Below are 13,596 nucleotides of genomic sequence, written 5' to 3' on the forward strand. Positions count from 1 at the left end.
AATTCTGGTTGTTTAAAACCAGTTCCAACAGCAAGGTCTTACAATACCACTTAGACACTTAAGTGATTAAGTGGTATAAAAATAGCTGCAATAATTTAGGTTTTTAAAAATAGAGAATCCTTCTGAGATCAGCTCCTTGGCAAAATGCAGTGGCAAATGAGGAGAGAGGAATGAGCAAACTGCTTTCTCCCCTGGTTCTTCTCAGAGTTTCTTAGAATAAGCTGAATGGTTCCAACCGTCTCCCATTTGGCAAATAGCTTGGCTAATTCTAAGCATCTCTGCGCTAAACTGGATCCCATCAGTTGCAATAAGGTCCAATTGCTGCACCAGCTTCCTTCTAGCCTCCTTTCTTCCACTTTGCTTATGGGGGTGGCGGCAGCAGCAGCAGCAGCAGCAGCAGCAGCTGTGGCTCCAGCTCTGTTGGTGAGGAGGTCTCCCTCTCCTCCCTGCTCGCTGGCACTTGCACTGCTAAGCCAAGTTCCAGAAGAACTTGGAAATATCATTTCTCCACTGCTCCAGAAAAAAATTATTGCATTCCTGGCACTTCACAGGCTGTTGTGGTTCCTTCCTCCCATGAGTGGAACTGGAACAGAGGGTCAGGTGGGGGTTAAGGAGAGAAATGTGAGTTTTTCTTTCGTTTGAATTAAAATCTGAATGAGGGAAGATCTCAAGAGGGCTCTGTGTTGTAATGCTTGTCTCTTGTTTGAGGAGAGAGTTAACGAGTAGCTACAATCTGCAGTCCAAGGAGTGATGAAGCCCAGGGACATCCGTAAATAGGTAGGGAATTTTATGCAGAAGGTGGAAAATGGCACCCACTTCCTAGATCCCTATTATAATACCTTAAGCTAAAGTTGTTTTGTCAAGACAAACCATAAACGTTTATGTAAACAAGCCCCAGGTCTCAAAATGCTGTGATCGTACACCCACAGCGTTTGAACTCTTCTTCTGAAATTACAGTAAACATTTCCATGTGTTCATTCATATTCATGAGGCAGTGTAGTCCTCTATTTGCAATCCAAACATCCCGTTAGGAACAGAATTTTGTCTGTCTCACCAGATTCAATTATCTCTTTTTGCATTCACAGACAAGTACGCATTTTCACACTAATGAAATAACTATTGGATTCCTAAGAAAAAGTGTGCCGCTGTAAAGACAGATAAATCTTTTTCTCACTTCCAAATGTGAATGCTTACGACTGACGCCGCCGCGATCTTAGATTCTTATTTCTGAGCAGGTCCAATTTGTGGCCTGTTAGACTGATCTCTGTGTATCTGGGAATTTCTGTTAAAGAGGCAGGAAGGTGTAGCATGTGGCATTGATCAAGATCACCAAAAAGTTCTTGTACCCAAACTGGAATTAAGGAAATGGCTGAACTGTGCCATAGATCGGTATACATCAAGTCCATGGAACATCCTTATGCGGACTCTATGCTTGGTCACAGAATACTTCTGAATACCAATCTTGGCACTATCTGACTGGCCATTGTGGAAATGAGATGCAGCCCTTGATTTAATCCAGTAGGGCTCTTCATAGGCAGCTGTTGACTTGCTGGGAACTGGAATTGGTAAGAACATAAAAAAAGAACATAAGAGCCCTGCTAGATCAGGCCAGTGACCCACCTTGTCCAGTGTCCTGTTTTCACAGTGGTCAACAAGCAAGACATGAGCACAGCAACGTTCTCCCCTTCTGCATTTTCCCAGCAACTGGTATTCAGAAGTATTACTGCATCCAGCAGTACAGGTAAGGCATAGCCCTCAGGCTTAGTAGCCATGGGTAGTCATACACCTCATTAATTTGTCTGATGTCAAGCGTCAGAGGATCCAAATCCCATGGGAGGTTGCCTCTAATGGATAAGACAAGGAAGTTCTTGCCAATTGCCTTTTATTCAATGTTCACAGACAGAGGCTTAGAAAGGCAGCCTCTTGGAATAATGGTGTAAATCTTCCCTCCCCTTCTCTCCCACTTCCTTATGCGCCACCCCTTCTGCGGTTGGCACTGAGGGCCCTTTGCTTCTGAGCCCTTTGCTCTCCTATTTTTAAGGCTCGCCAGTTCTAGGAGATGGTGGGTCTGGAATGCTTTCTAGTGATAACATGTCAGCCAGCTGCTCTGCCTCTGCCGCCTCCTCCTCTCCCATTATTTCCAAACTTTCCCCCTCATCTTCCTCTGAGCTGTGATCTCCCTCAAACCCCTGTTGTAATTCTGAACTGCCTTCTTCTCCAGAAGGATCAGGCTGGGGAGACGGTCTTCACCATTCCTTCTCTGTCCATCTGACCTCTGATCCTCTTCTAAAGCTTATTTGTATATTATTTATATTATTTATATGCCACCCTCTGCACAAGCCACATACAACAAAGACCGATGAGATTAAAAGAAAATCTAAAATATTCATATGTGATTTCACTTTAGTGCTGAACTTTAGTGCCTTTTAGATCTTCTGCAAATAGTAGAAAGACGGACACCACTGCTTGTTTGTCCTATTGTGTACAATGGAGAAAGTATGTTATTTATTCTCCTTTGGAATAGCTAACTCTCATGACGTAGAAGCACCATAAACATTCGTGATAGAATCTTACGCTCTGCTATAAAGAACTTTTAAACAAAAATATAAAGCTACATTTGTATTCTTTCACGTACCATCGAAGGGAGGCAGAGGTTGCTTTAAGATTGGTGTTTGTTTGTTTTTTACATCCTTGCTAATAAATGCGTTCCCACCCTCCCTGCAGTTCCGAAATCCCAAAGCTTCTCTTCATAGTCGGCTGTCAAACCTTCTAGCCCACTTGCAGAAGGAAGGTGACAAACCCTGTCAAGAATTTTACCGTGCTTTGCAGATCAATGCTGAACAGCTGTATAACAACTTGCCAAGCAGAAGAATTCTAAGTAAGTCAGAGTGCTAACAGATTTCTTTGGGTGCCCTGTTACAATGCTGCCTCTTCAGGGACTAAATGGAACTTTCTGTGTGCTGTTTCTTAGATATACCTAAAAACTGACCAAATTATATGTGGCAGACAAATGCTTATTTATAGCTGCTGCAGCTGTACTTGCACACCAATCTGGCAATTTTGAATCTTTGTTTTATATATGAATAATAAATCTGGCAGCTTTGCAACCTTTTCAGATATTTTGTGTTCCCTTTATGAGCTGCAAAGGCTGGATTCCGGACTAAAAAGTGGTGGTGTTGCCCAGGAAAAGTGATTCAGTGCTTGGCTTGAAGTGTTTTTATTCTATCCAGGGTCTTTCTCCCACTTTTGCACAGGATCAATGTGAGATTATTTTGAGTCCAGTTTGTTTTTCTATGTAGTCAGCTCAAAACTTCAGTGGCCAACTTTTCTTCCACAAGGGATATCTCCAAGGTCCAGGCTTTTGTTTTCTGTTAATATTTATTTTAAAGGCAAATGTAGCTACGTAAATAATCAGCCAGTCATATAATCAACTGAGGTTGACATCATTTCCCAATAACTTTCAGGGGGATTTCTGTTTTTACCCAGCTTGGTAGCCAGTTGCAATCAGTTCTTCAACTTTGAGAGTCATTAGTAATAGCCAGTTACATTTAAATACATAGTCCTGCATCACCCTTGTTTCTAAACTGACAGAAAGTTAAGCAAGAAAGTGCTCTGTTCAACTCTGGACAAATAAGATAAATGGTTACAGGCCAACTAGAGACATACTTACCTCAGCTATATCTAGACTGGTCTGGAATCTATTTAGTCCTTTTTGGCCTAGACAGTTCTGCCATTTTCAGAGTGTTTTGCGGTTGTGTATGTGTGTTGTTAATGCTAGGCATACTGCATTGCTGAAACTGCCCTATGATTCTTCGGGGGGGGGGGGCATTTGGAAACATGCAAAACTGTTTCGTGGGGACATAAACTCCTCAAACAAAACCACAGTGAGGAAAAAAGTGCAGAAAATGACCAAGAGGCTGGAGCAACTCCTCTAGGAGGAAAGATAACAGATTTAGAGAAAAGGTGAGTGAGCGAGGGGCGGGGGGAGCCACATATAATCGAGGTCTATAAGATTATGCACAGTGTGGAGAAAGTGGATAGAGATGTGTTTTTCTCTTTTCTAATCCTAGAACGGGGGGCATCCAGTGCTGAAAGATTCAAGACAGACAAAAAGTAGTTGCAGCACGTAGTTAAACTATGAAACTTACTCTTACAAGATGTAGTGACAGCCACTAATTTGAATGGCTTTAAAGGAAGATTAGGCAAAGTCATGGAGGATAAGGTTGCCTATCTTATACCTCCAGTGTTAGAAGCAGTCTACCTCTGAATGCCAGTTCCTGGGAATCATGAGTGAGAAAGGTGTTGTTGTGCTCGGAACCTGCTTACAAGCTTCCCATAAGAACCTGGTGGGCCACTGTGAGAACAGCAGGCCGGACTAGACAGGCTTTTGGTGTGACCTGACAGGGTTCTGTTGTTCTTAACTGTCTGCCTACAACCTCTGTGCCTCTGTGTCTCTGTCTCATCCTAGGATCCTAGCATGTAGGGGTGGAAAGGCTGCAACCCTTTGTTTCCCCTTGTGGCCCTGATCCAGTTAGAGGCTCCCATCCCTGCAGCTGCATTTTAAAAAGTCCCCATTCTGTGGTACCTTTACTTCAATGCAGATTACTGTGGCAGGCAAAGAGGTAAAGCCCCTGTAGACCCCTGTGGTGGCGTTCCTATGTGTACTGGGGGGGATGCTGACAATTTGTGAAAGAACACCCAACCTCCAAGGACACTGCTGTCATGCAGTGACCGGGAAGCACCCTCCCCTCCTTTTTAGGGTAGTTGGGGTTGCCAGCCTGCTGGAAAGCAAGGCCAAGGCCTACAACAGCCCTGTCCTCTTCCATGTGGGGCCCAGAGGCATTCTGGGGAAAGGAATAGGACAGGCCCAAGTTAATCATGATAAAAAGTGGGGCAGAGGGCCTTCAGCAGGCATAAAAGAAAGGGGCAGGGGATGTCATCATTATCATTATCATTATTTATTCAATTTATATACTGCCCTATACCTGGAGGTCTTGATTTACTGAGCCCCCACCCAAGTGTATTCTATTAGCCCCAACCACCACAGTCAGTGACCAGGTAAGGTGGGAGGGGTAGTGAGGCAGCATCTGGAGACCCACAGATTTTCTACACCTGCTCTAAAGAATGTCTTTAAAAAATAAATAAATTCACAAAATGGTGCAGGCAAAGTGAAGAAGCACTATCATGGTCTCATTTGGACTCAGCACTAAACCATGGGTTAGCATCAAAAGAATTAACCTTTGCCTTACGTGCTCCCCCTCCTTTCTCCTTCTCTCCATAGCTGTAAGGAGGAATTTGGAAATTTTCACTTCAGCTCGCTTTGTCATCCAATCTATGGTGAAACGTAGTGATGGCTTGTTGAAGCAAACTAACTTCAAATCATAGTTTATAAAGCAGGCTTGTTTCATCTAACCATAGTTAAGATTCGCCACAGTTTAGCATGTCCATAAATAGAACCATAAACTGGGTAATTCAAAATGGAAGTAGAAACTTCTAATCTCCTCAAGCTGCACCATTGGAGTGGGGAGGAATATGTGATCCCAAGGTTTGTGGAGATTTGTTCTCACAATGCTCAGCCATGGTTTAGTGTTAGATCTGAATGAAGCCAGTATCTACCATCCAGTTGGTGCCCTTTCCTCTTGTGCAGCCACATACTACATTGTACCAGCTCCCCTCTCCTGTGGTGATTAAGACAAAACATGAATCAAATAGACTTAGTTCCTGGAATACCTCTTTAGCTAAAATGGCATCAAGGTTAGTAGTACCAGGTTGCTCTACCAGAAAGGCAGTGGGGGAGGATAGGAACCAATCCTTGCTATATTATGTCCCTATGTACTGGGTTACATGGAAATACTTTTCTGTTGTACAGTAGAGCGCATAACACTTGTATAGACAGCAAGAAAATAACAACATTCTGGGACTGCTCTTTCTTTCTCCTGCACTGAGACATGCTGAATATGTTCAGAGCTGGATTTAATAATCATATTTGTATTCTGTCCTTTCTCCAAGGAATTCAGATCAGCAACAACAACTGTAAGGCAGGCAAGATTGAGAGAAAGGGAGAGAGACAGAGAGGGAGAGAAACTTGCCCAAGGCTATCCAGTGAGCCCAGGGCCATTCTACACATTACGTGGCAGCAAACTCAGGTTTGTGATGTTAGGTGTAGGTGTTAACAGGGAGCTGCAGCCAGTCTTGGCTGCCTTTTATATGCATATCTGCACAGTACCTTCATTTTCTAAACATACTTTGTGCCCTTCATTTTAAGTTTTAGGTTTATGCCTAAGAATTTAACAGAAGAGGCATCTCTGAACAGAAAGTTGAAGCTGGTCTTCCCCTCTGCCAGCCCAGCTCCTTAGCCATTGACACCAGACATGGAGAACAAAGGAAGTCATGCCAGAATTATGATGCCTTTCTTGTGGAGACTGGCTTTTCCCGTTTTTGTAACTCTGTTTACATTGCAGCCCTCCAGATGTTGTTGGACTCCAACTCCCATCATTCCAAACCAGCATGGCCAATGGAAAGGGATGATGGGAGTTGTAGTCCAACAACATCTGGAGAGTTAAAGGCTGGCCACCCCTCTGATAAAGCACCTTGTACTGTGATGGTGCTATAAGTCTGCAATCGTATCCACAATTACCTGGGAGCAAACCTCATTGAGCTGAGTGGAACTTACTTCCAAGTCAACCTGCATAGGATTGGGCAGTTAAGGTGAAGACCTACGCACATTTACTTGGGAGTAAGGGCTTATCCACACTTAACTTTTACCCTGCACATTCTAGGAACTGGTCCATGCTTTTAAAGCTCCATGTCAGAGCACTCTCCCCTCCCCCCCAGCAGAAAAACCCACCCTTTATAGCTGAAGCACAACAGATGACAATTCAGGTTTTGTTTAAAGCACCTGGAAAGTGTGGATGAAAGGGAAATGTGGATAAGCCCCAAGTCTTACAGACCTGAGTGAAACTTCCTTCTATGTGGACATGCATAGGATTGCACTGTACATGAAATTGAACCACGGTATCATGGGAAGAAATCAGTCATTGGCTTTGACACCGGTGGCTATAAAATACCTAGTTATGTTCACTAAATATATTTCTTTGTGTCATGGGAAAGATTAATTCAGGAGCTGACAATGTATTTAGCACCAAGGGCCCATATTAGAAATATATCACGGACTGGATGGTGTCAGCTAATCTGAATCTTTGACTCAATACATTAGCAACCCAGTTTGCAAATTGAAGACCATAGTTGACAGCTAATGGGCATATTTCTTCAGCGATAGCCTTTGTGCCAATTACACATTGCTGAACTAGCCAGAAGTTAACTGTCTTCAAAAGCTGGCATATTTTCCAGAACTCTGCTTTTCTGACTTTCAGAAACTATGTAGTACTGGAAACCTTTAGCCTTTGTGAGAACACAAACATTAATTGATTCCATCTGTAGCTGAGGGGCAGCATGTTCAAGTAAGAAAGTGAAAAGATCAGTCGCAACAGATACTTTTGGCTATATTTTAAGGTGAAGTAGCTTCATTCCAAACTTGGGTTCTAGGCCATTTTCCACTTGTATCAAATAAACCAGTTGTTGTTAGACTACAGCTCCCATCAGCCCTAGCTAGCAAGACCAGTGGTCAGGGATGATGGGAGTTGTAGTCCAACAACAGCTGGAGACCCAAGTTTGAGGAACACTGGATCCCTTCCCACCAGCTATTTTCCCTTTAATACTATTTCGCATGCACACTCATAACTGCATTTTACCCTTGCTAGTATTATAGCGTTCCAGACTCATGTTTACCTGGCCAAATTGGGTCTGGGAAAATGCATGGAAAAAGAAGTAGGAGGGAAGAGGAGTTTATGGGGAAAGTGACTGGTGTTTAAACAAATGTTTGAGAGATGCACAAATTGCACGTTCCAGCTACATTCAAACCAGTGTATTATCAAATCGTGCCAGGAAAATGCTTAACTGTTTGAGAGAAAACAAAAAACACAGGTTTGCTCAAGATTCTTCTAAACACAGGCATTTATCCCGCTATGCATCTTCTACCCTTGATGTGCACATAAACTTTTGAGATGTCTGCATTGCACATGAGCTGGGTGAAAGTGGAATGAAAAATCAGCGCTCACGTTATTGCAGCTAAATTAATCTTTGTCGTGCCAAGCAACCTGCTTCACCAGATGTTCCTGATGTTGGCTGAAAAGTGTGCTTGAAAGCGTTTTTCAGAAATTGGCAGGGTGGGATCCACGTGGCAGGCTGGTGCGCAGCACTCCAGTGCTTCTACTGAGAGCAGCATGAAGGTTGATCTGCAGGTGCAACTAAGGAGAAAAAGTCCTTGGAAAATACCACAAGCTGTCAATTGACTGTAAAGAGCACAAAGATTTGAGTGACCTTGGAAGACAACAATTGTTCACTTAAACAATGGCATTGCATGTAATTAAAACTTATTTAGCATGGAAAGAAAATAGATAGGTTTAATACTTGGCCTCTCATGAAAGTTCTCTACCACCCCACTTTGAAATGTTGTTTATTCGCCAACTTTGTATATGAAACGCAGAAAGATGATAAGTTGGTTACCTTTGGCCCTGCGTTTGCAAACCAACCTACACAAATGTTTAAGCTGACGTATTTTACCACTGCCTTTTGTTCATATGTCAATGGCCCTAATTATGGCAGTGGTATTTGAAGACCCCTTTGATTCATCATGGGTTACCCAATGAGAAGATCAATAGTAGCCGACATTATTGAGCTTTCCCGAGAATGCACAACCACAGGGGGTATATTGGATGTGATCTAGATGCACTTTTGGATTACAAACCCAGTGGTGAAGCCTACCCAGAGCCTGATGTGAATGGAGTGTCCCCCTAGAATACTCCTCTGTCTTCGCTGTTCCTCTGCCGCACTGAGGGGTGCTATGTCAGCTGTGCAGGAGTCCCTTGGTAGACAAACCTGTGTGCAATTGGCTCCCTCGGGGTAGAATGGGTTGCTCAGTTTCAAGTGAGTTAGAGAGGGGCAGGACCCATGGGCGCCTTTTACAACCGCTTGCTTCTTCGAGAACAGCATTATTTGGCTAAAACTGGAGGGAATCAGGGAGAGCATGGGTTGCGGGTGTCATTAAGGCAAGGTTACCAGATGTCCCCATTTCCCAGGGACAGTCCCCGGATTTACAAATCAGTCCCCTGACAAAATCCATCTGTTTAGCAGAAAGTAGAATAGTGTCCCTGGGTTCATTGAAAAAAATCTGGTAACCTTACATTAAGGTCACCCCCACTCCTGTCATAATTTGAACACTAACGTCACATAAAGTTGGGATGGGGGAATTAGCAGCCATTTTATGTTGCGTTATTGTATTACCATATTTACTCGAATCTAGTGCTCATCTTTGTTGGCCAAAATATGTTGCGAAAATTAAGGCGCACATTAGACCCAATGGCACATTGACATTCGCCAGCAAATACTTTGTTTTGTTTTGTTTCAAGGTTCTGAAAATTGAGGTGTGCATTAGATCTGATGGTGCATTAGGCTCGAGTAAATGCGGTACTTTGAAAACTGGTCCTTGCTTTCCTCCCACTGTGCATGACGTGCTTCAGACGTGTGTTGCGCTGAATATTACACTAACTCTTTGGTGTGTTGCTTTTGTTTCTAGAAACCTCAGATTCCACAGGGATAAACCCTGAGAAGGAGAAATGTATTCTAAATGACAGGGGTAAATAATGCGTGTAAAGTATTGTTGGCTAAATCAATATTGGACAGTAAGGTTAACAAGGAAAATATATATAAATATATGTTGCAATTGAATGTCATGATACTAATTCTAAGTGTGTTTGCTCTGGGCATGTGCTTTGGCTTTAATAAATGAAAGATATGCATGTATAATCAAGATTTTTCCCCCAGTAGTAATTTCTGGGTTGTTCAAACTGATGATGATTATTGTTATTAATTAAATTTGCTTGCTGTCCTTTATCCGAAGAACACAGGGCAGTTCACAACATAAAAATACAAAATACATAATAAAACAAAAACAAAGAAAAACCCACAACCCCTTTCCATTTTATATAATATAAAATCCAAAGTTTTCTAGGGATGTGTTTAGGAAACAATCTAGACACCACTGCAGTTAATAGGCGTTGTGCAAGAGCTTGTTGACCCCATTTATCTCACTGGGGCATGCACAGGAAAACTGTCCCTGATCTCTAAAGTACTAACTACAGTGGGGCACAGCCTTTTACATCACATTTGTGTTGGCATTTTTAAACATTTGCATAGGCTTCAGTAAGTTTCTACCTTTAAGTGGCGAGTCTATATTAATGTTAACCCACGCCCATGATTTTGGTACAGCTACTGGGTTTGTTTTGTGGAGCTTCTGAGTTTGCAGATCTGTGCAGTGGATAAGCTTAAGACAGCAGTGCAAATAATATTTAAGATGCCTGCTCCACTCAGCCGAGCTGTTCCGCCCTCTTAATGTTCTTGCTTCCTCCCTTTGGCTCTCATTGTGCACATTTAAAGCCAGAAGGCAGGGCGGGACACCAGGCATACGGTTACGGTTAACGTTGCATCGTGGAAATACAGAGTGCAGTGATCACCTGCACGCTCTTGGTTCTTTTGTTCTAAAACCTCCTTTTTTAATTTTAAGTTAAATTTTGGGTACTATCAGCACTGCTCCCATGGACTCTGCCTTGACCTCTACACATTTAGAGATGCTGTTTTCACAGAGCCTACATGTGCACACCCATATGTCTGAAGGCTCAGGTATGCATGACACAGGACCCTGGGAAATGAAAGGTGCACGCATGTAGTTTCTGTGCAAAGGGTGCCTTTAAGCATGTGGAGGGCAACGCTAGGACTCCTCATTTGTACCCAAATAGCATATTAGGGGTTCTTAGGCTAGGAAGAGAGAATCCCTTTTTGTTCTACTGCTAGAGCAGGCGTTTAACTGCCTTATAGTAAGATAAAGGTAAAGGGACCCCTGACCATTAGGTCCAGTTGTGACCAACTCTGGGGTTGCAGCGCTCATCCCGCTTTACTGGCTGAGGGAGCAGGCATACAGCTTCCGGGTCATGTGGCTAGCATGACGAAGCTGCTTCTCGCGAACCAGAGCAGCGCACGGAAACGCCGTTTACCTTCCCGCCGGAGCAGTACCTATTTATCTATTTGCACTTTGACGTGCTTTCAAACTGCTAGGTTGGCAGGAGCAGGGACCAAGCAACGGGAGCTCACCCCGTTGCGGGGATTCGAACTGCCGACCTTCTGATCGGCAAGTCCTAGGCTCTGTGGTTTAACCCACAGCGCCACCCATGTCCCTATGCCTTATAGTATTTGCACACAAAACTCACATAGTTAAGGGTAGAAGGGAGGCTAAGGAGGAGCGAAGGGAGAAACAACTAAAGACTGAAACACAGGATGGTAGAGTTGGAAGGGACCACAAGGATCATCTAGGCCACCCCCTTCAATGCAGATATATTTTGCCCAATGTGGGGCTTGAACCCATTACTCTGAGATTAAGCATCTCGTGCTCTACTGACTGAGTTAGCCTCTGGTCATCATAGAGAAGCCCTGTGGTATTTCTGTAGGAATCATTTGGTTGCTTGAATAATGTTTTAATTATTATACTGTATACACATAAGTAGCTAATGACAAGCCTGATTTAATTTTAAAGGCTAAAAGATATTAAAATTTCTGGGTTATATCCATTGTTGCATGAGCAGGCAGAATTTCTCCTTCCTCTCCTCTCACTGCATCTCACCAGTTGTTCTCCAGAGGTTCCTCACAACCCTTCAGAGCACTTTTGAGATGTGCACAGGAGAAGAGGAAGGGGAAATTCCAATTCTCAGGTGGAATTCTGCTCCATTTATACAAGGACACTATTAAATGCCACCCTAAAATTTCTTCTCTTGCCCTGCAAGTTTTTAATAAGGATTAATTTTTCAAAAAAAGAAAAATAAGTGGGCTACAAGCAATAGAAGCCTTCACAATGGTAATAATAATTGTAATAAAAAATAATTGCTGCAGGAAATGGTGATTATATATTATAGTAGATGAAGCCCAAAACAAACATAATTGTGCCAGTTACATCTGAATCACTGTAGTCACAGTAACAACAATGATAACTGATGAACCATTAATTTGAACATATAATTTTAATCCTCTGTCGGTTTTTTATTCTCTAGGTCCTACATTCTTCCTTGCCTGCTTCAGCATCGCCGCAGGATTAGCCTTCTACATGTATTGCTGTAACTCAGGTAAATTACTCTTGCGTTTGTTTTTTCTTTCTGAGAGGACAGGTTTAGTAGTTGTCTTGTTAACCTGTTTATCTTGGCATAAAACATGTTTTGGAAGTGTTTTTGCATCAGGATCATGAAAGAACACACCAGAAAAGGCTGATGTGTGGGGGCCCAGCTATATAATTAATGGCTACACATTTTGGCAAGACTGACAAGTTCTTCATAAGCTGCCTGGAAGTCAGAAATATAAACTGGGTGAGGAAGATATGACTCTTGTCATATACCTTGACACTACGTGTGCATTCACTGCAGTTTCCAGTGTGGTGTCATGGGATTAGTTTCAGTTGATGTAGCCTGATGGTGTCTACAAGGGGCCTACAGCAACACAGCCAACAGATGACACTTACCCATCCTGGCTTGCTGAGGGGGTATGGCTGGGGGAGATCCAGGATGTGGTCAACACATCTTTGTGGCCCTGGACATTTTGAAAGAGGTGGTGATCTGACAGTTTCTGAAAAAGCCCATCTAGGTCCCACTCTGGTTTGCCAGAACAAGTACCCCCCCCCCAACATTTGTGGCACAACTGTTGCAAGTATTCTGGAATGAAACCAATTATCTTGATCCATTCAGATTTGGTTATGGGGACTGAATCGGCCTCGCTTTCCCTGATGAATGATCATTATTGAGAGAGGGGCCCTGTTCTTCTTACTTAATCTTTCACTGGGTTATACATACATACATACATACATACATACATACATGCATACGTTTAATGGATTGCCTTTTACCTGAATCTCAAGGTGATTTACAAATGTATTTAAAAACTGATTTGCATTGGCTCTGATCCTAACTCTCAGGTTATTTTCAGGTAGTTACATTCAGTGATTGTCTTTCATGCCCCCAAAAGTTGTGCTGTTGTGCCATCTGGTCCCTAATGCTATGTAACACCTACATGAAACCTATTTGTGGCAAGGTTGTCACAGGTATGCTGATGACACTCAGCTCTACCTCTCTGTAACATCTGAATAAGTTGAGGCAGTGTAAGTCTTGGACCAGTGTCTGCAGTAAGTGAGGGAATGGAGGAGGGTTAATAAACTGAAGCAGAAATAGTGCTAAGTAGTGGTTCAACCTAAGGGACGCGGGTGGCGCTGTGGTCTAAACCACAGAGCCTAGGACTTGCCGATCAGAAGGTCGGCGGTTCGAATCCCCGCGACAGGATGAGCTCCCGTTGCTCAATCCCTGCTCCTGCCAACCTAGCAGTTCGAAAGCACGTCAAAGTGCAAGCAGATAAATAGTTACCACTCCGGCAGGAAGGTAAACGGCGTTTCCGTGTGCTGCTCTGGTTCACCAGAAGCGGCTTAGTCATGCTGGCCACATGACCCGGAAG

General features: G+C 43.2%; 1 protein-coding gene across 6 annotated transcripts in view; it reads left to right on the forward strand.

The window, feature by feature from the left end:
- CARD19 (caspase recruitment domain family member 19) overlaps window positions 1-13,596 on the forward strand; it is a 37,800-nt gene that overhangs the window by 17,091 nt on the left and 7,113 nt on the right. For 2 of the 6 annotated variants that reach the window (XM_083603151.1, XM_083603152.1), the window contains exons 3-5: window positions 2,725-2,878; window positions 9,635-9,694; window positions 12,156-12,227. In XM_083603151.1, coding sequence (XP_083459277.1) covers window positions 2,725-2,878; window positions 9,635-9,694; window positions 12,156-12,227 — 286 coding nt within the window. Of the gene's footprint in view, window positions 1-2,724; window positions 2,879-6,009; window positions 7,573-9,634; window positions 9,695-12,155; window positions 12,228-13,596 lie in introns of those variants that run through there. The other 4 variants (XM_083603153.1, XM_083603154.1, XR_014545358.1 and 1 more) reach the window with 3 other exon arrangements.

The sequence above is a fragment of the Podarcis filfolensis genome (genome assembly GCF_964270895.1).
Source record: "Podarcis filfolensis genome assembly, chromosome: 2".
NCBI classification, from domain to species: domain Eukaryota; kingdom Metazoa; phylum Chordata; class Lepidosauria; order Squamata; family Lacertidae; genus Podarcis; species Podarcis filfolensis.